A 25,883-nucleotide genomic window follows, 5' to 3' on the forward strand; every position below is an offset into this window, starting at 1 on the left:
CCAATCAGAAAGGTTGTCATAACCTGCGCAGATCCCGGATGAACCTTCACGCGGTACAAAATCCAACATGGCGGAACGCGAGATCACAATTGGAGGAAGGAGGCTTTCCCAGTTAAAAGTCGATGAACTGAAAGTTGAGCTGGAGAAACGAGGTCTTAAGAAAAGTGGTAACAAAGGAATTCTTATAGAAAGGTTACAAGAGGTAATGTAAGGATTTTACACGCTTTTCACGCAAGAAACCGATGTTTGTTTTTAGACTGTTTCCCGGGTTTGTTTGCATTTGGCTGTATAAAACTTTCAAGGTTGTCAGCTGTTGTTGTTCTCCTATAGGAAATGCTAGCTTTTAGAGTATAAAGGTTTTAATTGTACCGAAGCTACGTCCCATAAGGTGCAAACGTTTACCTTAGCTTAACGATTTTACTAGTTTATAGTTAATTTAGTTTGGAAACGAAAATTAAGCTTTTCGGTTCAAAACTTCGTTCTGGCTTTCATCTGTTAGTATCTCGAACCACGTTGGCCCAGGGTCTAATGTTATCTTTTAGCAATAGGAAAGTATCTGGAGGAGTCCATTGCCTTAAATGTTTATGATGTTATTAAATTATAGGGCAAACAGGGTTGTCCTTTTCAAATTATTAACTGCAATTATTAACTCTTCCATTCATGTACATTCTTGCAAAGCAAAAATTTTCTATTGACTTGAGTTTTAGATATATGTACGGGAATCTCTTTAAATATTGCATTCTTTCCAGCAAATCTGAAGTGGAACATGGCGCTTTGTTGATAAACCTTTTCCCCCATACTATTCTTATAATTTAGGTGGGTTATTTCTCTATTTTTATTTTTAGGCTATTGACAAGGAGCTGGAATTAAAGGAGGGTTATGAGAACTTTACTGTTCCACAGCAAAGGCCAGCACCAGTGGCCAAACCTTGGCCTCATCCAATGATGCAACAACAACAGCTACAACAACAGCAACAACAACAGCCTGGTATGTTGTACAATCAAAGTAGATTAAACAAAACATTTTCAAGGCTTTTTTACCAACTAGACACTCACTGACTGGGTTTTTGTTTGTTATAATAATTTTATTATACTAAAGTGGTCATAAAAATCATGATCTAGGAGTTCAGTCATTCAAATTCTGCCTGTTCCATTTTAGTTGCAGTTCACATTTGCAGTAAAGTTACCATGCATTTCAATGACACAGAAACTCTGAAGGTCGGGACACACTAGGCAGCAAGTCGCTAAAACATGTTGCTGGGACAAGTTGCTGCAACATGTTGCCTTGTGTGACATGGTGCATTTTTGCAACAGAATTTTTAAGCTGTGACTGATTACACCAACAAAATGAGTGAAAGCAGCGTTGTCGCAGCGTGTGCACACTTCTGCGACAAGTCGCTGCAACAAAATACAATTTAACATTCCCACTCTTCGAAATTCACTGTGTGTGCACTGAACAAGCGCCTTCTCGCAGGGACTTGTTTCGAAGCATTACACGTGGAACAACTTGTCACAGAGACCTGTCGCTGCAACTTGTCACCTGGTGTGTTCCGACCTTGAAGTTCAAAACCAAACTAACAATGGTACTTTTCACTGCTGTCAATCAAAAGAACCACAGCAATAACAAACTTTGAAAAAAGAAACAAACAAAATGGTTGAAAATCAACCAATCACAACCTACAGACATGGCTTATGAACCCATTATAGTGAACTTTTGTTTCCTGCGAGGTCCACTGAGATGAATGACAGAAGCGAAAAGTGCAACTGTTGAGTGAACCAAGTTTTCTTACTGAAAGGTGCAGTATTTTTTATGAACTAATACATATATAAGTATTGTGATCGACCATGTGATCTGCTCTTTTATAAGGTGGTTTCCCTGTGCAGCCAATGGGAGTGCAGCAAGGAATGTTAAACCAGCCACAGGGAATGCTAAACCAACCCCATGTTATGATGAACCAACAGCAACTTTTGATGAGCCAACAGCAGGTATGAAGTTGTTTTTGTGGTTACTGGCTCTTTTAGCAAAGCCAGTACCATTATGCCGGCCAGTCTGTAAGTAAGTAAGTAAGTAAGTCAGTGACTTTTTTTAAAAAAAGCCAGTACCATTATGCCGGCCAGTCTGTAAGTAAGTAAGTAAGTAAGTAAGTCAGTGACTTTTTTTATTTGTGTAACCGCTGACCTGAAAATGTATGGGACATTGCAGGCTCGTTTCCCCATGTCCATTACTCACATGGTTGACCAAAGAAAGAAAATGGCGTCTGTCCCGGGCGTCTGTCGAGGCCTTTTCTCCGGTAACGATTAAAAGACATCTTTTGAGGTCTAGAATCGAAGGAAATGAATCTGAAGAGTACTCAACGGTAGAAAAAAGTGGACATTGAGGTCTTAAAGTCTTCGTTTGTGGGACGTTTGTCAAGGAGCAAGACACACTGCACGAATATTTAACCCAAACTACGAACTTGAAATGGAGTTTTCGGGACTTTCACACACAGCTAAACACAATATTTGCACTAGACACTTAGAAAAAGAAAATAAGAAAAAAGAAAATGTTAAAAACAAAAAACGGCATGTGGTAGAGTCGAACCCGGGTCGAACGCATTAGGTGCGACTGTACTAACCACAAGACTACCAGTTTACTTGAAAGAAAGTTGTATCAATTTTAAGTATAAATTGTGTTTCCGATACAAATACAAAGAGCTATTAACAGTGACAGGCTCACTAGAGTGCATTGTAGGTTAAACGAAATGAAGACCCGCGAAACGTATTTCTTAACGTTTTTTGACATGTTTTTAATGTTTGTAACGTAATCATTATCCAAATCGCGAAAATAAAACACTGGCAAATACTGACCAATACTCTCTTGTCAAAATCGCAAAATTAAGTACCGTTCCTGCGAAATTAAGTACCAATAAGGTGCTATCCAATAAACCTAAAGATACAACTCCTCTCTCATCATTGTCATTCTTATTTACTGCAGACAGTAACCACATGTCCTCTTAGAGGGCTTTTACTGTTATTTTTTTTTTTGCTCTGATTTTGTGAGGAAAAATGTTTTACTTGAAAGATGTGCAATTTTTAGGGTAGATCACAAGGGAAAGAAAAGAAGGGATGTTGGAAGAATTAATAAAATTAATCATATAAAACCTTCATTCCTTGAAGATGTTAAAAATATATGACAAAAGGCGTAACTTTAACCAGCACATAGCAACCCTCCAAGTTTTTTTTAGTGGCCATTTGGCCACTGACTGCTCAAGTTTGGTCACCAGTGAAAAATTTTAGTCGCTAAATTAAGCTCACACTTTCAATCCTTCTTGTCAGTTTTAGTCTCCATGGTGACTAAAATGTTCTTAACTTGGAGGGCTGCTTAGTGTTAGTAAAACAAACATCCCCCTACACAGTAAGTAGTTGTTTTGCAGTTTTGAATTTCTGTATGCAAAGCAGCAACCATTCAGAGACAATGCACAGATATGCTGTACACTGTATGTCAAACCTCAGACATCTTGCGGGCGAGTCTTTATTTCAGGCTAAGTACTAATTGTTTGTTCTTTTTCTTGTTTTTGTTTTTCCAGCAGATAACTTCACCAGTGCAAGTCAATGAATTTAGAGAGCAGTGGCCACAAGCTCAAATTCCCCATCCCCAAATACCGCAAACTCAAATACCACAAACCCACATACCCCAACCACAAATTCCGCAACCTCAAATGCTATATCAACAACCTCAAGAAAACCGACAAGTCTTAAATCAAATACCTTCGATGCCTGAAACTAAACCATTAACGCATTCTTCAAACCACCAAGTTCTTCAACCCACAGTTGAACCTGAAGTTGAATCATCCAGCTCGTCGGATAATGAACAGGACTCTGCACAACAGTCTTCAAGTTCGTCGAGCCAAGATTCAGATGAACAGGAGCACCCCACGTCATTATTGAACTATAACTATCCTCCTAAATCTAGAACTGAAACAAAGGCCTCTTTAGTACATGTAGGTGTCCAAGAAAATAAAGCTGGTGCAGATGAGGATGATGAAGTCGGCACAAGGAAGGCTGTACCAATGGAGGTAGGAGAGGAGAAAGGAAATCTTGAGGAAGAAGAGAAGGTAGAGGAGGAAGTTAAGGCAAAGGAGAAGGAAGAGGAGGAGAAGTCTCCCGTCAGTGGTACAGTGGAAGAGAGACCACAGGTTGAAAAAGAAGAAGAAATTGAAGGAGCTGAAAGAAAAGAAGAACAAGAAGAAAAGACATTGCCTGAAGAAACAGAGAAGGAAGTTAAGGAGGAAGAGAAGGATGAAAAGCTAAATGAATCTCCTGAGGAGAGTGCAAGTGTAACACCACAACCAGAACAGCAGCTATCACCAGCAGAAGAAAATACTTTTGAAGTTGAGCCAAGTGAGGAAGACAAGGCAGTTGTTGAGGAACCAAAAGTCCCATCGCCACAGGTAAGATAACAGTTGACATGCTCAGACATCTTGTATCAGAACAGTCTTGAAACATGTACTGTACTTGTACAGTGACATATGGGAGGAGGATATTTAAATATAGTTTTCTCCTTAAAGTAAGCACTATGTACATGGATTTTGTATATGTATTAGTCTTGCTAGACAAACATACAGAGTCTGGTCAAATATCCTTGTCTTGAGAAGTACATGAGCATGTGCATGTAGTGCTTTTTCATCATGCTCAGCACAATGATTAACAGCTCTTTTAACTCTCTGCTTGTTATTTTATTTCAGAAATCAGCATCTCCAGTTGTAGCCAAGAAAAGAAAAATATCCTTACCAAGTAAGTAACATGTTTTAAAATTGGTGATTGTATAATCACAAATTTGAAGATTGTATTACGTGTACAGTGTGTAGAATTGAGTAGCAGTGTACAAATATATGAACTGTTGTGTTAAAAGGAACATCACTACCAAGCACACCAACTGAGGGACAACCAGCCTCCAGGAAAAGAAGATGGGGATCATCGTCTTCAAGCAAGAAGAAAACTTCTTTGTCAATTAGTACAGATTCTCTCAAGGTAAAAATAACCATTTAACTTTCAACATATAACTGCATTAACTCTTGAACAGTTTCAACTTCTTCAGAGTTCTTCAAACATAGTGCATTACACATATTTGACAGTCCTCTGATCTCTTCCCTTCCATGAAGTTGAGTATTTGAGTTAGGTAAGTACAGTCAACTCAAGTCAACTCAACTTTCTATTACAGTGTACACACACCCCACCATTATTAACTGGAGTTGAAGTCCTGGCAAATAAGAATTACTGAAAATTACTCCCACTAATACAGACTTTTTCTTTAGCCGACACCAAATTATGTGGTCCCATAAGTATCCGTTAAAGTGGGAGTTGACTGTACTCTTGATCACTCACACATGGTGATGCCTGATTGTGCTGGTTGCCACACTCAAGTTTGCCATGGAGACCTTTGTACTTTGCTAGAGTCTGGCCTGGCTCTGCCAACCTTAAAGCCCTTTCTCATGTTCTTTTATTGCTAATCAATTTAATGTGGTGTTCCCTTTTGTAGGAGCTTATTCCTGGAGTACAAGTGCACAGTACACCAGCCCTGGAAGCTGTCATGGATATCGGAAATGAGGACAATGAAGAGGAAGAGGAAGAGCCAGAAGAGAAGAAGACAGAACAGAAAATGGATGAGGAGAAAGAGGAAGCACCTGCAGTAACGACTCCTGAAGTTAAGGAGGAGGGTAAGAGGAGAAAAGACAGGATTGTTAAAGTGGAAGAGAAGAAAACTATCAAGCTTCAACGGAAGCCTATTGTTATGGAAACTGAACAGGAAGAAGCAGCGAAAATGGAGGTTGATGAAGGTATTGTTGGTTCTAGTTATGTTTAATGTTGTTATTGCTTTTATTTGACTGTGTTCTGTACTGTTCTAGTAGCTTTTCATGTTCTAGTGTGGAAGTGTTTTATCTTACAATTTTAAGAGTGCAACTTTCAAATGACCTTGCTATTACCATAACATGTACATATTTCAGACTAGTCGTAATTTTTAGTGGCACGGTTGTTAGAACAACATTTTGTGTTAAATTGTTTGCATTTACATGATCACAGATAATAAATCGTTCGAGCTTTTCCATGGCTTTCTGAATGTACAAAGTTATGCTGTGTAAGTGTTTAGTCAAATATTCTCTTAGCTGAAGTTTACATGCATATTTTGTTCACATCTTAGACAGATTATTTTGGTCAATCTTTAATTTTGTTGCTCAGAATAATAATTATTTTTTAAGGCATCACTAAATTGTTTTTAGGAGTGCTCAGTTGTTCCATTTCCGCTTTGCTTGTTTGTAACCTGTTGTGCAAGGTCATTTGATAGTTACAACTAGTTTGTTTTCCTCTGAGGAACTCTGTCTGTCTAACCTTTCTGCACACAGCAGCAGTTACAAGTATAAAGTGCCCTAAGTCAGCCTTGTGCTCTGTCCCTATGTACATGATGAACCCTTTTCTGCGGCATGCGGTGTGGGAGGTTTTCTTTGGGGTCAAACCAGCTGGGTGATCTGAGTTGAAAAAATACAGGAGAGATGCAACTTCAGCAATCATGTGATCATACCATGGCCAATAGGTAAATGCATGGCCATGAACTGAATGAAAATTTGTGATCAGACAACATGGTGTGGTGCTGTTAAAATCTGTACACCATACAAGAGGTGGACATGGCAAAGTGAGATACTGACTTGCCATAGTGTGAACTGCAAAAAGCTCAAGAGTGAAGTTGCAACAACGGGCCGAACTACAGTTTAAAGAGAAACTTGAGAATGTTCTGTGACTAGAAACTGTTATGAGAGTATGGTGCTATGGTCCTGTGCATGCCTACATTGCATTTGAAAGACTGATTTGCACATGCATTGTGTAGTTCAGAAACCAATGGAGCCTATGCTATTTAATGGCCTGTGATGTATACTTCTGTAGACTGGAGAATTAACAATGACTGAGACTGTGTTGCACAGAGCTGAAAACAGCTACGTGAGCAAACTACAATGAGAGCAAACTGTGCAACAAATTACAAGCTAGGAACTGATGACATTTTTAAAGAAGACAAGCCATAACCTTGAACCGTACACTAAAGAATAGAATACAAGAGACTTGCGTAGCTGGCTGAGTTTTCAACAGCCATGCAGAGTTCAAGAAGATGAAAAAATGCTTTTAAGAAATGAATGACACATAAAGCACCTACTGATGTCTTCAACAAAGCAAGAAGAAAGCCGTCAATGTAGCAAGTATCATGAAAGACATGTTCTACAAGCTACAACATCTAACTGAAAGTACATCATTGATATTATGTACGGCATCTAAGCTGAAAAAAGCACAACAAAGTACACTACTTCCAAGGTTTAAAGATTTGAGACCAAAAGACATTCGTGCCAATAAAGATTGTGTGCAAGTTTAACTGAGTGTTGTCATGAAGATAGAGTGAAGCACTGTCTGCTAGCACTGCTTTGCATCAGTGAAGTTGTTTTGTCAAACATAATCAAACATGTTGTTAGGACTTTGTATTGACCAGCACCTTCTGCTTGAGGGAAGGACTAGCGATGTACATGTTTGAAGTTATGCAAAACAGAATGTGTTGATTCTTCATTGGAGCAGAAGAAAAAGCCAGGCAGCTTGTAAATCCAAGATATGGGCACAGTGTTCAGTGTTCAGTAATAATACTGCCCAAGAGATCAACATGGAAACAATCTGGTGTCTTGTTGAATTTGACACAGAAGATGCATCAAATTAGTCAAGCAAGAATACTATGTACATTACCATTTTGTTGGAGTTACATGTTATTTGTTGAACTCCACACAAAAATTAACAAAGAGTTGCAAATTGACAACCAACAGATGCATCCAAGGAAAAAAAAAATACAACTTGAACCTTGTTAAAGGCTTTGAACAGAACTTTGAATGCTGTGGATTTCCTAAAGCTCCACAGTTGCATGTTCCTAAAAAAAAGAAATATCCATTTGATGGTCGGAGAGTGTTTGTTCCATTCACTCACTAGTGGAATGTTGAGACTGGGATTCGCTGTGTCGGTGATGCCATTGAAATGTACTTGATGACGTTCAGAAGTTCACCTGTGGCTGTGCGTACCGCAACCATTCCTGTGTTTCAGCCACAAACCATTCTACAAGTTCTTGTAGAGGAGTATTTACATACAATAATAAAATTCCTTTTTGAGAATTATTTTAACCTCAGAGTTTCAGGACAGTTTCCTTGTTGGTCGCAATTTATGTCAAATTAAGCAAACTGGAATTAATGAAACAAGCACCAAGAATTATCGTTCAGTGGATTCAAAATTAAAAAAAATAAATTTTAAAGCTGCTCTCAACAAGGAAAGTGTTACTGAAATACTTCTTGTAATCTTGTTCCCTGGCATTACAAGTGTGCTAGTGATATACCAGAGTTATAAAGTTTTTCTACTTAATAATGCTGAAGACAGCCCTTATAGCAGTTGGGACTCATAACAATACTGCAAAGTACCCAGTAATGAGACTTGATTATCTTCAGTATGCGTAACAGTGTAAATCTGGTGTGTGTTTAGCTGGGATGACAATTCACCTTTCTTAAAAAAAGAAAGTGCAATCTGCAGCCATAAAAAACTTTCTTGATCTCATGGCTATAAATTGCTACATGTAAATGAATGGTGACTGAGCAATGTCTCCCTTGCATTTGTCATTGAGATTTTTTCCCAGCAACTTTCAAATTTAGGCTTATCTTTCCACATGCCTGTAAGAACGTTGAAATAATCTTGGCACCAAGGATGAAATGTTTCCCTTAGGAAAAGTAACAAGCCAAAACGAAATGTTTATCTGTGTAGTAGATTAAAATGAACTAAAATATCTAAATTACCAACAGCTTCAATGTACCAACAATGTAGTCTTCAGCATTATTGTAGAACAACTTTGGTAGTTTTAGTTAGTTTACTAAGTATAGCATCATTGGTTTTTGTGATACTTCAAGCAACTACAGTTAAGTTAATCTTTCATCTATCTCAAAACAATTTATAAGATGGTCAAGCATGCTTAATGATTCTTACACACTCAAGATTTCTAACTCTCCTTTTCCCTGGTGTGTTTAGAGCCTTTAGAGCAGAAATCAGAAGATAACCCACATCCCAGACGCACATTACTCCCAGTCCAAGAGGCTTCCCCTCCTGCACCGGCAGAGCGTTCACCATCACCAGCTAAAAATCCTCAAAGTGAAGCACTACACGTGAAGAACCTTGTGCGGCCATTCACTCTGAACCAGCTCAAGGATCTGCTTGGGAAACATGGAACATTGGTAGAAGATGGATTCTGGATTGACAAAATAAAGTCCCATTGCTATGTTGTGGTAAGGGTGCTGCTTACTTGAACAGGGGGTTACAAATCAAGCTGGCAGTAGGTGATTTTAAGTGGCAATTGTAGCTATGCTTAAGCAATGCCGCGATTAGAGTGCTGTTTACTTGAGCAGGGGTAACAAATCAAGCATGAAGTGAACTGTTTTCTACCCAGCACCTAGCGCAAAATCAAAGATTATTTTTTCAGATGATAGTTTCCTTTCTTCCAGCAAGACTATTAGTACCGTTAAAACAACAACAACAACAAAAAACAGACAGGCATCTGACATTTAATCAAGGCATTCTATACTAACATTATAGTTCTTCATAAGTCCATGTTGTTTCTGATTGATCGACACACTACACTGTATAGGGCTAAGTCATTAGTATGGACCTTTGTTGCTTGAATCTCAGAGAACATACTGTAATGCATATACATGTACTGTAATTTTTTGGCACAAAAACTTGAAGAACTCTCTTTTTAGTGAAGGGCACGTATTGCCTTGTCTTTTAACGCATAGTTTCACTCAAGTTCCAAAGATAATGCCAGTGGTGAGAATCTTTGTGAAGATATAATTATCGTTGTAGTCTTTTGACTGAATACATTTTGTCTATGTACAATTTTAATAACTTCTTTCTGCTTCTGTTTATTTTGTAACAGTACACTGATGTTGAAGAAGCTGCTGCCAGCAGACAAGCCCTGCATGGTGTCAAGTGGCCGGTGACAAGTCCAAAGATCCTTGATGTAGATTTTGCTGATCAATATGAGGTTGGTTGACTGTCTTACTGGCTGCAAAGCAGTTTTCGATGATCATGTCTGAAAGTTTGTGTGTTGATCTTTGAGATTGGCTCAGTTAAACACTTAATCATTGCCCTCTTACCAACAACACCTATAATATAAAGAAGAAGTTCCGGTATAAAGGGGGCTAGGGCCCAGTGGCATAATGCAACTTAAGTGGGATTTCATGCTACTGTTCTCTCTGTTCCTAAGGTTATTTTGGTACCAGCATTGTGTTGCCCGTACTCTTTAATCCACTTTCGGCTGATTTATCCATAGTAGCAGTCGTGTACAAGAAAACCTTCTGGAACGCAAGGAATGGTTGTAGAAAATCCCACTTAACTTAATCTTCAGTTGCTTTATGCAACCGGGCCCTGGCCTATCCATTCTCACGCTCAGTTTTTTGGTTTTATATATGATAAATGCAAATGCGGCCTTACACTACTGAAGACGTGAAAAAAATTTTCAGGCTCTGAGCGGGAGTCGAACCCACGACCTTTGCGTTGCCAGTGCAATGCTCTACCACTGAGCTATCAAAGCCACATGAGAGCGGTCGTATATGGGTAATCCCTTTATGGTGGACATGATACTCGGCGCAAGTATATGTGAAATAAATGAATGTGTGTCCAGCAGTAGCAGTGAAATATATACGGTATATGATAAATGCAAATGCGGCCTTACACTACTGAAGACCTGAAAAAAATTTTCAGGCTCTGAGCGGGAGTCGAACCCACGACCTTTGCGTTGCCAGTGCAATACTCTACCACTGAGCTATCAAAGCCACATGAGAGCGGTTGTATATGGGTAATCCCTTTGCGTTGCACTGGCAACGCAAAGGTCGTGGGTTCGACTCCCGCTCAGAGCCTGAAAATTTTTTTCAGGTCTTCAGTAGTGTAAGGCTGCATTTGCATTTATCATATATATATTTCACTGCTACTGCTGGACACACATTCATTTATTTCACATATACTTGGGCCGAGTATCATGTCCACCATAAAGGGATTACCCATATACGACCGCTCTCATGTGGCTTTGATAGCTCAGTGGTAGAGCATTGCACTGGCAACGCAAAGGTCGTGGGTTCGACTCCCGCTCAGAGCCTGAAAATTTTTTTCAGGTCTTCAGTAGTGTAAGGCCGCATTTGCATTTATCATATATATATTTCACTGCTACTGCTGGACACACATTCATTTTTTTGGTTTTAGTTTCATGTAATCTGCCTGTATTTTACAGATGGCGCGAGATACTGATGGAGTCTTGGGTAAAAAGAAGGAAAAAGAGGGAGAAGATGTCAAAGCCGAGAAAGTTGCAAAAAAAGAACAACCAGGTATGTTGCTGTTCTTTTAGGAAACCAGAGTCGAGTTCAGCACAGAACATTACCCTAATTTAAATGCTACTCTGGCAAACGAATGAAAATGGGTTTATGGCCAGGGGGATAAGACAAGGAATTTTTTCCCTTGATGAGTGAAAATTCTGAAAGTAAATGCAGTGTTTACAGAGCGTTTCACAAAACTTTTGACAAGCGGTTTGCGAAGTTCGTTTGAAACTTCCGAAGTTCGCCGCGAACTTGGGAATTTCATTACGTAGTTGTCAATTAAATTGCGAACTTCCTAACGAAGTTGCGAATTTCACGTGCAGCTCAGTTCGCAAGATGAGAAGTTCGAGTTGCTTTTAAGTACGTCTTCTATCTATTTTCGATTGAAATGCCACAGAAAGAAAATTAATTGTCATTGACTGAAGTCAAAAACGAACGAAACTTCTCGGTGGTAAAAATACGTAAACAACTTACCTTGCACATTTCCACCTTCGACTGCAGTTCTCCGCTGGTTTTAGTTTCACAAATATTTCTTCGCTCTGCACTCTTTAATACCTCGAATTAATTGGGAGCGGTGATTCTTCCTGCAGCAAATCAACTTGATACATCAGCGAGTGTTTTGCATCGAACGGTAAGCTTAGCTTCCTTGAAAACATCATATCGACTTGATCCGAAGTGAGACGTTTCAGCTGAAGTCTACTTGTAAATAATTTGGTTCGCTGAGAGTAATTCAAACATTAGCTGCTATGTTTTTCATCCTTTTTGCCCCTTAACACAGCAATACAATTTGGCAAGTCTGCCATTACAATCAAAAAGTAGACGGAAGACTTGGAACTGTCTCGTTGAAAGCAATTCGAACTTCGCAACTTGCAAACTTCGTCGCACGTGAAATTCGCAACTTCGTTTCGAAGTTCGCGATTTGATTGACAACTACGTAATGAAATTCCCAAGTTCGCAGCGAACTTCAGAAATTTTAAACGAACTTCGCAAACCGTTTGTCAAAAGTTTTGTGAAACGCTCTGTAACCACGTTTTGTCTTTGAATGTTGCAGAAGAGAAGCCGATGGAAGTCGAAGAGGAAGAGGTTGACGTTCAAAAGAACCCTGGTAACCTGCTGGATAACTTGTTCAGGAAAACCAAAACCACGCCCTGTTTATACTGGCTACCACTCAGTGATGAACAGGTTTGTATGTCCCTTCCACTTTCCCTGCTTCTTATGTCCCTCTCTGCCTGCCTGCCTGCCTGCCGCCCCTGCCTGCCTGCCTGCCTGCCTGACTATCCAACCCTCCACTACCTTCTCCTTCTTCTCCTCCTCCTCTTCCTCCTCCTCCACTAGACTGTCAACAGCCTCTCTATTTTCAACGTTTCAGTTCTCACGCCGTTCTTTCCCCGCGCTCATCGATCGAAAAAATACGAAAAGGTAGAGGGCTGTGAACAGTCTACTTCTGCTACTTCTACTCCTTTTCCTCCTCTTACTCCTTCTCCTCTCTCCTTTCGCCCACGTTATCTAAAACAAAGTACACTGTATTAAAGATGAACCTATATTGCAGGCTGTTATTCAAGTGTACAAAACGAGTCTTTTTTTTTTCAATATGACGATTTTTTTTTAGTGATTATTATTTTATTTCAAACACACAGACACTAGTTACAGATTACAATTTACGAAAGCGCTACACCAGTAAAAGTTTACAAATTATTGAATACACTTCATTGCATTTCACAAAATTGATTTTCATACACTATATTATCGTTCAACTTAAATAAAACTGCACATATGCAGTGACAACTTTTTTTCGGCAGGGATGTTGCTAAGTAACGAAAGGGATCCTAATGACGACATACTCGCGTCAAATCTCGTGTGCTCGTGTTATTTTCTGATTGGACGACAACAGTCGGAAATTGTTCGGCTTCTTCAAAGAGAACCAGTTTGATTATCTTTCTATTTCCATTACAGATTGTGACGAGGGCCAAGGAAAGAGAGGAAAGACGGAAAGCGAGGCAGGAAGAAAGAGACAAAGAGGAGGAAGAACGGAAAGAAAAGCAACAGCAACGAGAGAAAGAGAGGGAACTAGAACGCGAGAAAGAAAAAGAAAAAGAAAAAGAAAAAGAAAAACGTGACCGCGAAACAGAGAAGCAGCGGTCACGGTCACCAAGAAACAGAAGAAGAGAACGAAGCAAAAGTAGAAGTCCAAGGCCGAGAAGGCGATGAAGTTGAACATTGATAAAATAGACTAATTACACCGTTCTTCTAGAGTCCTTTTATTATTTTAGATATTGTACTTGTTTTGTTTTTGGCCTCTTTATAGAGAGGGATCTTATTTTTGCAACTCGCCGTTCTGTGGAGTTAAACTTTGTTAGGTTTTGATTTTCGAACGAACAAATCGATTTGATTTAAACCAAGCTTGTTAAAGAACGTCGTGCTAACACAAACCTAATTACACCTCCTATCAACGGTCTGAAATCGCATTACCAGGCCATGTAGGATAGGCAAAGGACAATGGCAAAACTCATTGGACCAGAATTTGTTTCATAACAGAGACTTAATTCTTGAAAGAATATTTATTACTTTTTTTTAACGTTTTATGGAAGAACTACCAAATAGCTTTGCCTGAGTGTTAGCACAACAATTTCCTAGAATTTTCCGAAAAAGTGATTTGTTTCTCCTGTTGTTTTTGTCTCTTGTGAGTTCCTTTTAGTTCTTTCTTCTGGAAAGTGACAGTTGGATGGGAGCAGTGCTTCCCAGTCTACATCTTATGCTTTGTATATATAAAGTTTTAAATCTGTTATCCTGTACCTTCCCGCGTTATGTTGTCCCTTGAACTGATTCTCACTTTACTACTTAATGTTGGAATGATAAGTTAAGCGTCGTACGTTTTAACAAAAAAGTGAGGTATACCGTATTGCCTCAGACTTAATAGAACATACTGTGAATAAACCAGACCAAAGCATTTTCTTGTTTGAAGTCATGAGAAGTTTCGTGCACCGGCTACAACTACAATCTAAATTATTACACGAAATTTTCAGTTCGCTACAACTGAAAATAATTTTACGATTTCGGGGGATTTGTTTAATATTTCCCTTATTAAATGATCATTTCATTTTTTTCCGCGACATCAAATTTGATGTAGAAAATTTCGTGTAATAAGATCAAGGTAGCTACACTCAGTCTCTTCGCTAGTTGTCTCTTTCTAAATTCTCCTTACAATATTTACAGGTGTTTTACATTCATTAATGGGGACCTTGACCTTGAGTGATTGTTGATCCCATTTACACTGGGCGCCAGAGGTTCTATTTTGCTTTTGGCGATAAGCGATGAAAGCGCGACAGGGGGTTTCAACTGAGTTATTGTATTCTCCTTTACGGCGCACGTGACTTGTTATTCTCCAACAGCTACCATTTAATAAATTAACATCTTATATTTATTATTTATTACCGAGCTTAAAATTTACCATCTTTATTATTTAGCTACCATTTACTTAACCTGCGATCAGTAAAAAGAACGCCTGATCACTAAGGTTTCTGCACGGCTTCCGTTTTTTTCGAGTTTTTCTCGGTGACGTCACGAACACGTGAGCCCTTGAGGCCCTACAACAAATAATTTCTGCTAACGTGAGAAGAGTTGCCCCCTAGCCTGATGTTTACTCCGTGGAACAACCGTAAAATCTGGTTAGCCGCATATATGGTTTAGGCCCCAGTTCTTCAAAGGGTGGATTACAGCAACGCTATCAACCGGGCCCTAATCTTTTGTGAAATCCTGCGTTTCTCCCAGAGTTATGCCCGCATTTTCTAACTTGATTTAACCTTCACGATCAGTTGTGTTTGGTTATAAGAAACTGAGCTAATATCAAGGTTAGATTTTTAAGTGAGCTTTAAAACGAAATTTCTACCAAAATAACAATTGGAATACCACACACAACGACACTGTTTTTTAATAATTAAAGTCATTTTTTAAAAAAAATTCTTTATTTGATGTTTTTTCTTTCACTTTTGAAGGCACAAGATTTTGTTAGAAAATCGGCGTCAGTTTTACAAAAAAAATGAGTCGAATACAGCCTCATATATACAAGCTAGCTTGTTTATCTTAATTAATCTAAATCCAATATAATGCTGTGCTAATTTCATCAGTTATAGTGTCACCAGTTTATCTATCAGTACTGTGATCTGAGCAGATTTGACACTTCAATAATGTTCCTCGTCGAACTATCTATTTCCCACAATTAATATTCTTAAGTGCTCGTTGTTGATCATGTATGAAGTCAAAGTTTAATCTTGCTTTGGTGACCTTGATCTTTAGTCGGCTAAAATTAGAATGCTAGAAACATCGAAATTCGCGGAGACTTCCTTTCTGCAGTGAGTTTTTCATGACCCCCCCCCCCCCCCCCCCCACCCAACCCCATATCAACCTCCTCCCCCTTCTCCCACTCCTCCTTCCAGTATCTTGCATTTAATATCCTCCACCCCTCGGAATTTTTTAGACGCCATGTGCAAATTAAAGGAATATTTCCTTCAGCGCGCTGGGAAAAACCGTGCGCCTTCGATTCCCAACTCCATGAGTAAGCTCGCTGAACAGATTTTCTCTTCAATAGAAATTTCTATTGAGAGGAGAACGGAGGGAAGAAGCTAACTCCGTCGTCCTTTGCGCCCGTTTGAATTCCTTCCCTTAATTCGGCCCTGGGGCCAGTTTCTCGAAGGTCCCGAAAAGTTTTCGCACCCGGAAAGCCATAGCAATATCTCAAACCTTATCAGTACAGAGCTGTTTTATTCCATGATATTTTTAATATGAACAGTGGTTCTCTTCATACAAACTTTCAGGCCTATACAATTCTCTATTTTTAGGATACAGATAACTATGGCTTTGCAGCCCAAAAGGTTTCTGGGGCTTTCCAAAAACGGCCCCCTCCTGGTCTCCGCGCAATCCTAGATTTTCCTAAAAAGAAGTGTTTGTTTTTATATATTTTTTTTTTTAGTGGTATACCACAGAAGTTCTTATGGTAGTTTATGCTTCGGCGTACGACATAACATGCACACTTGAAATTTTGCACAATAGACACCAGCGGTATAAATTAAAAAGAAAATAGCTTATCCTTTGTACGGTCGGTTGTGACAAAGCGTTTTTCGACCTTTTCAGTAACACTGCATGTCTATTGCATAAGCGGCAAATGTTTCTATTCTCGTTCATTTCCGTCCGTTTGCATTGTTTTCATTCTTTGCGAATTTTTCAACTTTTGCCGGCCGGCATTAACCGCAGTGAAAGTTTTGGAAGGCATTTTTTAGACAAGATCTAGGCTAGACGCGCGGTTTTGACTCGGGTCGACCTTAACTTTTCACAGATACAACGCAAATTCTTCACGTTTCTCCAAGAAGCACAGACAAAATACATGTCACTCCTTTTGTTAAATTAGTCGGAAGATTGACAGTTTACTCTTGTGTGATCATGAATGAAAGGTTAAAGAGGCTTCGTCACGGTATTTTGGTAATTCGGTTTTGCTTTGTTTATTTTGAGCTCTTTTGAGCAAGAGTCTTTCATTGGCAAAATCACGGCACAAAGCAAACAAGGACGATTTACAAGATAACCGGAACAAAGTTGGGGCCGACGTCAGTTTTCAAGTCTACCCTATTATATAAAGGCAATCCGTTTTGCATGTAATATTCTCAATACTCTCCAATTTTGCCCATCATACCTCTACACCCGTACTAAGATTGGCATTTTCTGTGTTTCTTTTGAGTTTGTCTATAGCTTTAAGCCGTTACTGTGATATTTCAGTTAATTCAATGATCAAACTACAGTTGACCAATTCTAAAATTGCCTGATCTAGCTTCTTTAATTTTCGCTTCGATTCACCACTGACCGGAAGATGGTTGAGTAGTTCGAGTATCGTTAATGATATCAAAATGGCGCCAACTAATTATAATGTCCAATTAATGTTCTTTTAATAGCACGTCATGTAAAACGCTATTATATTATGATTACTGCCTTAATCGTTTTAGACATGTAATACATAAAAGAGAGTAATCAAAGCATGTTGTTTTAATTTTGTCGTCGACCGGGTGACACGAAAGGGCAATTGGTTTTATTTCCTTTGTTTGAGGAAGCTTTGTTTTCGCCGCGTTTATGTTCGATTATGTGTAGACTCTAGATTCCTCGCGTGACCTCGCGAAACACTTAAAATTGTTTATGTGACGGAGAATAAAAATTGTCAACAACCCACAAAAGTTTTGCCGAGGGGTCGAGAAGGATCACTAAAGTTTTTCCGGTTTTGCTAAGTGTTTGCGCATTGGTATTTAGCAAGGCAAAGTGACAAAAAAAAAAATACAATGTAAATAAACATTCGCGCAGGTGCATAAGGTTTTCAAAACAAAAACCTTTCTTCTAAGTGAAAGTCGGTGTGAATTAATGTCTTTGTAACATCTCAACATTCGAGTGAAATAAAAGAAACCGGACCTGACAAAAACCGCATCCTGTTTCTATCTATTCTTTAGTAGCGCCAAAATGGCACTGCAACTGAAAAGCACTTGGCTGGCAACCGCAAAGAGGCTACCGCTTTGCATTTACGTAAAGACAACCTCGTTTAAGCGTATCTGACCGGAAACCAAACTAGCCAAAATATGTACTTGGAAAGAACTTGGAAAAGACTACCGGTATATGTGCACAATGAGTTAAATAATACTTTTAGTTTTGGCTATGCGATTTACGGAGAATATAAAAGCAGTAAAAGCTTACGATGATTACATCCTAGCCATCCGGCTAATAAGAAAGATAAACATCAACAACGCATTGTTTTTAACGCCGCGGTACTTGTCCGCAGTTGACCGGAGGTTGACTCGACCGGGGAGTGTATTGTTTTGAGACGAACACCGGAATGAGTTTTATTGTTTATGTTTCAAGCCGGAACAAAAACAGCCTTTGATAAAAACAAAATTAATCCATTTATAAGGCAGTTAAGGCAGACGTCACCGCACCCGGGGTTAGCTTATACGGTAAGATTTTTTTGTATATATAAAAAATACATGGATAAAAAAATAACTTTACTCAGTAACGCTTTTTTTGAATGTCGATCCATATTTCGATCAAGGGAAATATTGAGTAACATCTTGGGAACATTAAATGATAGGAAATTAATCGGAGCAATGTTGAAAAAGTAATAGGTTTCATTGCGATTAATCACCGATTTGAAAACTGAAGATATATTATTTTTCTTTTTTCGCTGAATTGCAGTGGCCCGTGTTAGACAAATCCATATATGTATAGGCCTAGGAAAAAAAACGGTGACAAATGTCTAAGTACGGATCATTGAAGTCATGCCATAGAGACAAAAAACTTTTTGCTACATTATTGCGTCAAAAACTCCCCGTTTTGATATTGATTGAGTGTTTTCGATCCACACGAAACCTTGAGCAAGGTCCAGGTTTTCGCGCATTTTTTGTTCGAACGCGGCCGTCACTCTCATGTGATCAAAAATCAACCAATTACAGACATCCGACCGTTTGGGGGCTTCAAACAAACAACTCCGTACAAACAGCATGGTAGTGAATGGAGAATAGTTGGAGTGGAAGTTCCTTGTGTTTCAGATCTTTCTAAAAGTTGCTTTGTTTTTCAGAATGTCAAGAAATGTGTAAAGCATGTGAGGGCACAGTGTGTTTAGCTTTTCACATCTGCCGGAAGATGTAATTTTCATGTACGATCCGACTGGTTTTTGACACCGAGGATTTTGGTTGGTAAATGTTACGTGGATGGTTTGTTGTTTTTTTCGATAATTTGGCTAAAGATGCTGGAACGATACTTTTTTATCGTTGGCTCCCAGTATGGAGTACACTGTGGTAAAACACTAAATGGACAATGCATTCTCTGAGGCGACGTTTGAGCCAGAGATGGCAAAGAACCAACACCGAAGCCCCTGTCGCCGAATCGTGTCAAAATGAAAATGTCGAAGAAGCTTTGCCTTCGCAAGCAACTGCACTCCTACCGCAGACAGAAGGTCGAACAGTGGAAGATTATAGCTCAGGCGAGCTTCATTTCATCGTTGATTATGTGGGATCGGCACAGATTTCCGAAGCGAAGTCAATAACACGAATGATGGAGACTTTGAAGAGGATTAAAAAGCAGCAGATTCGAAGTATTCGAGTGAACTTCACAATACGCGACGGAATCCTACTCGTGTCTAGCGTAGAGTCTAACTCTTTAATCCTGACGGCACCGCTTTATGCGATCGCTTTGTGTGCTCAAGAACAGCTTCGGGGATTTGATAGCACGTTTGGGTTAAATATCACCCGAAAGAAGACCCACATGTGTCACGTATTTCAAGCTGGTTCACAACTCGAGGTAAGAGCTAACGCCGTAATATTCAAGTTGTTTACACCAGCGAGTAAAGTGCTGTATTTTGATTTCTCTCCGGGGCAGGTATTTAGCTGCGCTATTTTGATATTTTGATATGCCTTTGTAAGAAGAGAAAGGACTTGAAAAGATGAAAAGCAGCTGTGTTTTTGAGTGCGGGATGACCTGAAACATGTTCGATTCTTCTCTAAATTGCGTGGAAAAACTCGAGCGCGCGTTCTCTTCAACTAAAGGAATGTCTTATTTCAAAATCGCAGCGTAGAAAATTGAGGGTTTTGTGGTGACATGTAAGATAAAAGTTTTAAGTTTATTTACGTTCAGTCGGGAACTGAGCTGCGCTGGACGAAAGGGCAGCGATTTGTCAATAGTCTGTCTACGCTTAGTCACGCTAGGTTATGCTGTTTGGCTTTTTCCTCATTCTTCAAAACTGTGTAAAGATGCAGCGAGATGCGTTTAATACCGCAATATTTCCATCTCCCAACGGATGAATGAACGTTGATTAAAGTTGGGCGGCTCTCCGATAGTTTAATTTTGAATGGTAATTTCAGACGGTATTGATAACAAAGGTGTATGTAAAATTTCATAGCCTTTGGGCACCCCAGAGCTTGTTTTCGTGATTCGCTCGTCGGACGGTCGAATTCTCAAACATCGTTGCCTGTTTTGGCGTAATTTTCTTCTGAAGGTTATAATTTTACGTTTAATACCCGGACATACACTTAACGGAAGCTAAATTTGGCAAGTACTGTACAAATGAATGTATTTTAAACTTGTTTACGAACTTTTGTTTGGCTTTCGGGCTGTTTATGCTAATATTGTACTTTGCTAATTATTCTACTTACGCAAAATTAGAAAACGCCAGAATTATTTACCTATCACGTACTTTCGGATTGTACAATTTTAGGTGCTAAATTGTGCATCAGATTTTACGCCATAGTAGCATTTTCTGTAAAACTGTTCCTTTGCAAGCATTTTATGTCATAAAGAGAAACCCACACTGAAATTTTGTAACTGAGCAGTTTCTTCAAATAGTTCTGTTGAAGCGAGAACTTTATTTTGTTATGAACTATACCAGATGTCAATAATAAAATGGCTCGTAACCAAGAGAAAATACAAACACTATGTACATGTATGCAAGATACTTAAAGTTATTGATGTACCAGTTATGACTAGGTTTTTACCCAGTTTTATTTACTCTCCATAAAATATGAAATGGAAGAGCAAAAAGCCGTAAAAACTTAGTGATGTATGTCATATTCTATCCAATATTGCGTGATTTGAAATTTCCCTTGAATGCTGTCAAATTTAACTGGCTGGTTGACAAAACTTAGACACACATGTAAATTAGGAGTTGTGGCACAAACCGTGACAACTCGCTCGGCTCGCCCTGGCTCGCCTCGCTCCTTGTCACAATTTGTGTCCACAACTCCTAATTTACATGTGTGTGCGGAACGCAAGACGCCTTTCTTACCCCTCTCGCGAAACGAGTTGCAAAAAAGGCGTTGGCGGCACCTCTAACGGCCCGCAGCAACAGAGAGCGCCACCTGTGTGCTAGATTTATTTTTCAATTGAACAAATAACACCTCAGGGTAAATGGAGCCAACGAGAGATGTTTTTCAACCAAAAGGACCGAGAACGAGAAAGTTTTACATCCAAAACGAAAAAATTTTTGATCGATATTTACAACAATATGTAAGTGTTGACATGACAAAATTTATACACGGCTTGGTTGTAGCAATTTCAAAACTGAAAACTAAAGAGCTTAGCAAAGAAATTTTTGAAGAATTGTTGGAAAGAGACTTTACTTTAAAAAAAAGTATGAAACTGAAAAAACCAGAACTTTTTGGAAAAAGTGAAGACTTACCCAACAGTGAAAAAAACGAAGAATTTGTTCCAATAACGACAGTTTTACCAAAAAAATCGTTGGATTATCTTACTTTAACAAAATATCATGAAGCTTTTTTGAGGCTAGGAGAAGTGTACGACTATGTCTATGATTTTGAAAAAATTCCGGAAAATTTAAGGCAAAAAAAACTGAAATCGCTAAGCAAATCTTGGCTAAAGCTAACAAAAAAATCTGGAAAGCAGTCGTGGAAATGGAACTAAAGAAAAAGCAAAAAAAATGGGTAAACAAATTAATTAACTGCCGGAAGAAGAGCCGACAGACTGAACTTCGTACCAATCATTTAAACCAACCATTGTACTTTAGGGCGACGAACCTTTAATTGACAAAAAAGGTTTAAGCTTGCGACTTTTTTTTATTTATAAAAGAAAACAACATTAAAAAAACCTTCGCTAACGTTAAACGCGCTAAAACCATTTTTTCTGACCGTTTACAGACACAAAAAAAATGGTTGCCCTGCTAGCGGCACGCAAAATCGCGAGCGACTTACGTGAGTTGCGTGACATTTTCAGAGAGAGCCTGGAAACCATATTTCTAGTTCTCAGGCCCTTGGACGAGCAGAAAGAAACATGGCGGCCTAATCAGGATTTAGTGTTTGGGCCGATAAAAAACGAAACAGAACAGATATTACAAAAAAAATACGCTCAGTTAACGCGCTGTAATTTTTTGTGCCCCCACAGAAGCTGGCGAAGTGAAGCGAAGAGAAGAAATCGAGAAATAACAGGATTTGATCACAGAAGTTTAACGATCGATCGAAAGAACTTTCCCGAAACATCGGACTCAATCGGGCCTGTTTATTTTTTTTCTGCTTCAAGCATTGCTTCCACGACTTGATATGTTATCTGTCTGACCTCATTTTGCCAAACGGGAGTAGAAAGTTCGGTTAAAATAAAGCAAATCGCTTGGAAAAGCACCAACATTTTAGCCTATTTACCAAACTTTACCAAGTGTCTAATTAATGATGACATCATCCTGATGCCCAAAAGCGCATGCGTACTTGCTCAAAATAGGTGAAAGGGTACCACAAGTGAAAAACGTGACAAAGTGAACTATATATAAGTAAACGCGGCCGTAACTTTTTGTTAGTTCACAAATTCTGGTGAAGTCAAGGGAGGTAGTGGATGGCCAACCACTTGAATCCTGTTATAATGGCTTGTGCGGATGGTGAATTACGGGGTATAGGGGGACTCCTTTCAGTGGGAGATACCCCTGGGTGAACCCGCCTCGGCCCTACTGATAACGTGGGGGTGCTCAGAAATTCCTCGGGATTTCAAACCTCGGCAGAGGTAAAAATGTGGGACAGCCGCCTTGTCAGCGGCGGGGAAAAAGTCCTAGCCGGGGCTAGGCAAGAAACAGCCAACGAGCACCCCCCGACCAGGGTTTTGCCCTTTCGTTTGACCTGTCACGCAACGTCACGCGTGACAGTCACGCTCTGTGTCACACAATGTCACGCTGTGTGTAACACAATGTCACGATTTGTGTCATGCGTTAATTTTATTTTTCTGAACACTCAGATTAAATCCAGTGTTTATTTTCTCAAATCTGATTTCGACTCTGCTGATATTCTTTTTTTTAACCTATCTAATTCTTCTTGTCGAATTTCCTGTCTCAGTTTCTCAATGTCAGGCTGTGGGGATGACTTTTTTTGGCTTAAATTTTTTGTAAGGTGCATGCGAACAGTCTCTTTGAGGGCCATGTAACGAGAATATTCATCCAAAATAATTTGAAACTCTTTGTCATCAACTTTATTGTCAATGAGAGCGGCAGAAACAAGTCTATTGACGGTTTCACGTTTGGCAACAGCAAGCGAAGTAATTTCATTATTTTTCAAAATTTTTGGTTCAAGTTTTTTGCTCGCTCCAGTGAAAGCGGCTGACAAAACGCCTGTAATTGCAGCACATGCTGCGAGAGGAACGCTTACAGGCAAACCAACGACTGTTACCGCTGTTCCAAGGCTTGAAGCAGAGAGAACACTGGACAAACCACCCATTGAAATTGCGGAATAATGAAAAAAAGACTTCACCTTTTTATACTTTTTCAAAACAGCTCGGTATTTTGCAACTTCTTTGTCAAATTCTGAACAAATTTGATTGATTTTTGTTAACCTAAAGTTTTCTGGTTGATTTGGCAAAGCGGGATACAGTGTTTGTTTTACGCTGTTTTCTTCGCGATCACCATAAGCAGGGGCACTCGGGAGCACATTAGCAGATGACATGGCCTCGTATACATAAAAGTTATTTTTGTATTTAATTTAATTCAATTCCAACTCATATGTAAGATTTGTGCCGTTAAAATCGAATGGCTTTCCATTCTCATCTCTAATCGAAAGAGTCAGAGATGATACATTTTCTTCAGCAGAAACGTCGCGCAAGACGTTAAAATGTGTATTTTGGTAATAAACTTTTTCATACGGTTTTCCACGTATGTCAAAAAACGCTAAAAGGCTTGATGGCTTACCATTTAGCAAGCTTTGTTGCTTGTCGATAAGGTCACAGTTGATGAAGTAATTTTTAGGATTTGAAACATTATTTACCTCAATTGTTTCAAAAAATTCCTTTTCAATACTTGCGTAATTCTCAAACCCAGGCAAATTAAAGAACTTAATAAGACTTTCATTCAGTCCAAAAGTTTTTAAATTGGGCTCTTTTGCTTTTATTATCAATGAACGGCCTGCAATGCCTTTTGTTACAGAAAACATGTTTTTCTCTGGAAATCCTTTTTCAAAAATACTCCCAATGTCATCGAGTGAGAAGTTTCCTTGCCGTATATAACGCGCCTTCTCTTCCTTGTTCACTTGTTTATAAAAAACTATTCCATCCTTTTCCAAACTATTCCAGCTGTTGTAAAGAGAACAACTTAAAAGCCGGATATAGCTTGGTTTTGGAATAGGCTGGTCAAAATAAACAGTGTTCGGATTTTCTTTTGTGGTGACAGTCAGCACAACCATTTTTATATTAAATAAAAAAAAAAAATGTTTAATATAAAAGAGGACCATGGATGCGAAAACAAGAGATTTTATGAAGTGGATGAAAACCCCAGAAGCAACTAAAATTTCTGAAGCGGCAAAAGACAGTGCATGGAAACCTTTTCTTGCAAAATATCCAAACGCTGACCGAACAAAATTTGTTGCACAGGTTGAGTTCGCGTACAACCACACAGCAACGGCAGACATTTATTACAAGGCAGGGCAAGGCCATTTGATAAATGTTTTTGGCTCTGACAGCAAATATTGGAGCCCAGAGATGAAAAAAGCACTGGGGGTGAATCAAATTTCAGGCGGTTTTCCACAACAGCTGTCACCAAGCGGCGCAAAAGGCTCATCTTTGCCAATTCCAGCTGTTGGATTTCACGAAGCCGCACCAAGTTTGAAAAAAATATTTAACAGCCAAATAAACATCTACGTCACACCAGACCAATATTTCACAACGAAATTAAGAGAGATTTTTCAAAAAACAAAACTGAAGCATACATCAGGAAAAGAGTCAAAAAGGTGGCTTGCTAGCCAAAATATGGCCTATTGGCCACAGCAGCTTAACTTTGCGGTATGGTGCGCGACAACAGGCTGCGGTATAAGTCGAGATATTTTTGATGAAGAGCACTCATCTCTTAGCTTGCCACCGATTGTGCGTAATTTTTATCTTTTTCACGTTTATTTCACGATAAGGCGAATATTGTTTCAGATGGGGGGAATTCAGAGCGTAAGCGCCTTGCCAGGCGACCCCACTTTTAGCCAGTTCGACAACAAGTACGACGTGGCTTCTTACAAAAGAATATGCGCTGAGTTTGGTGTCGACCCGTCAAGCGATTTCCGTTTCACAACAGGCGCAAACCACGGACTTGGTAACGTTTATATCTGGATTACTAACATTGGACCAAACAAAACTGGAGCAAAATACCCCGATTACGATAAATTTTCGGATGAAGGTGGAACTGCAAGCAAAGGTAACTTGATTCAATACATCGAGCCAGATGACGCTGCATATGCACAGGCAGACTGGTTTTGTCCTAACGGCACTGAAGGGCTTACTCAGGCAGGTTTGTCGAGAGTAAACCAGTCGATAGAGGCTTTTGTCTACTGTATTCTCGGTTCGCAGGTGAACGTTCGAAGTAGCATACTTGGCACAGGCGGCCGTGCAAAGGAAGCGCAAAGTGAGTTCCTCGTGTTGGTTGAAGACGCTATAAGGCAACCTGATCTGGCAAAGTCGGTCCAAAGATACCAACTAGCCATCGACGAAGCTAAGGTTCGGCTTAACC

At 39.3% G+C, this 25,883-nt stretch overlaps 2 protein-coding genes across 4 annotated transcripts in view; both read left to right on the forward strand.

The window, feature by feature from the left end:
- Positions 1-32: 32 nt before the first annotated feature.
- Positions 33-14,347, forward strand: LOC144651434 (uncharacterized). Of its 3 annotated transcripts, none has more exons than XR_013570315.1 (12): positions 33-202; positions 846-987; positions 1,867-1,985; positions 3,566-4,429; positions 4,724-4,772; positions 4,891-5,009; positions 5,518-5,815; positions 9,066-9,319; positions 9,967-10,074; positions 11,317-11,414; positions 12,453-12,580; positions 13,352-13,489. XR_013570315.1 is itself a non-coding variant. In XM_078511369.1 (12 exons), the coding sequence occupies exons 1-12, from the start codon at positions 68-70 to the stop codon at positions 13,604-13,606; spliced, it is 2,568 nt and encodes an 855-aa protein (XP_078367495.1). In that variant the 5' UTR covers positions 33-67; the 3' UTR covers positions 13,607-14,347. The 3 variants fall into 3 exon arrangements, 2 of the variants coding, with proteins under 2 accessions (XP_078367495.1, XP_078367497.1); XM_078511369.1 differs by having other exon boundaries at positions 11,317-11,410; positions 12,450-12,580; positions 13,352-14,347; XM_078511371.1 differs by having other exon boundaries at positions 3,569-4,429; positions 11,317-11,410; positions 12,450-12,580; positions 13,352-14,347.
- Positions 14,348-18,924: 4,577 nt separating this feature from the next.
- Positions 18,925-25,883, forward strand: part of LOC144651411 (uncharacterized) — a 57,383-nt gene continuing 50,424 nt past the window's right edge. The window contains exon 1 of the mRNA XM_078511342.1: positions 18,925-19,717. Coding sequence (XP_078367468.1) covers positions 19,235-19,717 — 483 coding nt within the window. The 5' untranslated portion in view covers positions 18,925-19,234. The remainder of the gene's footprint in view (positions 19,718-25,883) is intronic.

This window comes from Oculina patagonica, chromosome 4, assembly GCF_052425735.1.
Source record: "Oculina patagonica isolate OP01 chromosome 4, crgOcupat, whole genome shotgun sequence".
NCBI classification, from domain to species: domain Eukaryota; kingdom Metazoa; phylum Cnidaria; class Anthozoa; order Scleractinia; family Oculinidae; genus Oculina; species Oculina patagonica.

Coding starts and splice junctions, on each gene's coding strand:
- LOC144651434 (XM_078511369.1), top strand. CDS start 68: ATGGCGGAACGCGAGATCACAATTGGAGGAAGGAGGCTTTCCCAGTTA. Junction 5,010..5,517: donor TTAGTACAGATTCTCTCAAG/GTAAAAATAACC, acceptor TCCCTTTTGTAG/GAGCTTATTCCTGGAGTACA. Junction 10,075..11,316: donor ATTTTGCTGATCAATATGAG/GTTGGTTGACTG, acceptor TGTATTTTACAG/ATGGCGCGAGATACTGATGG.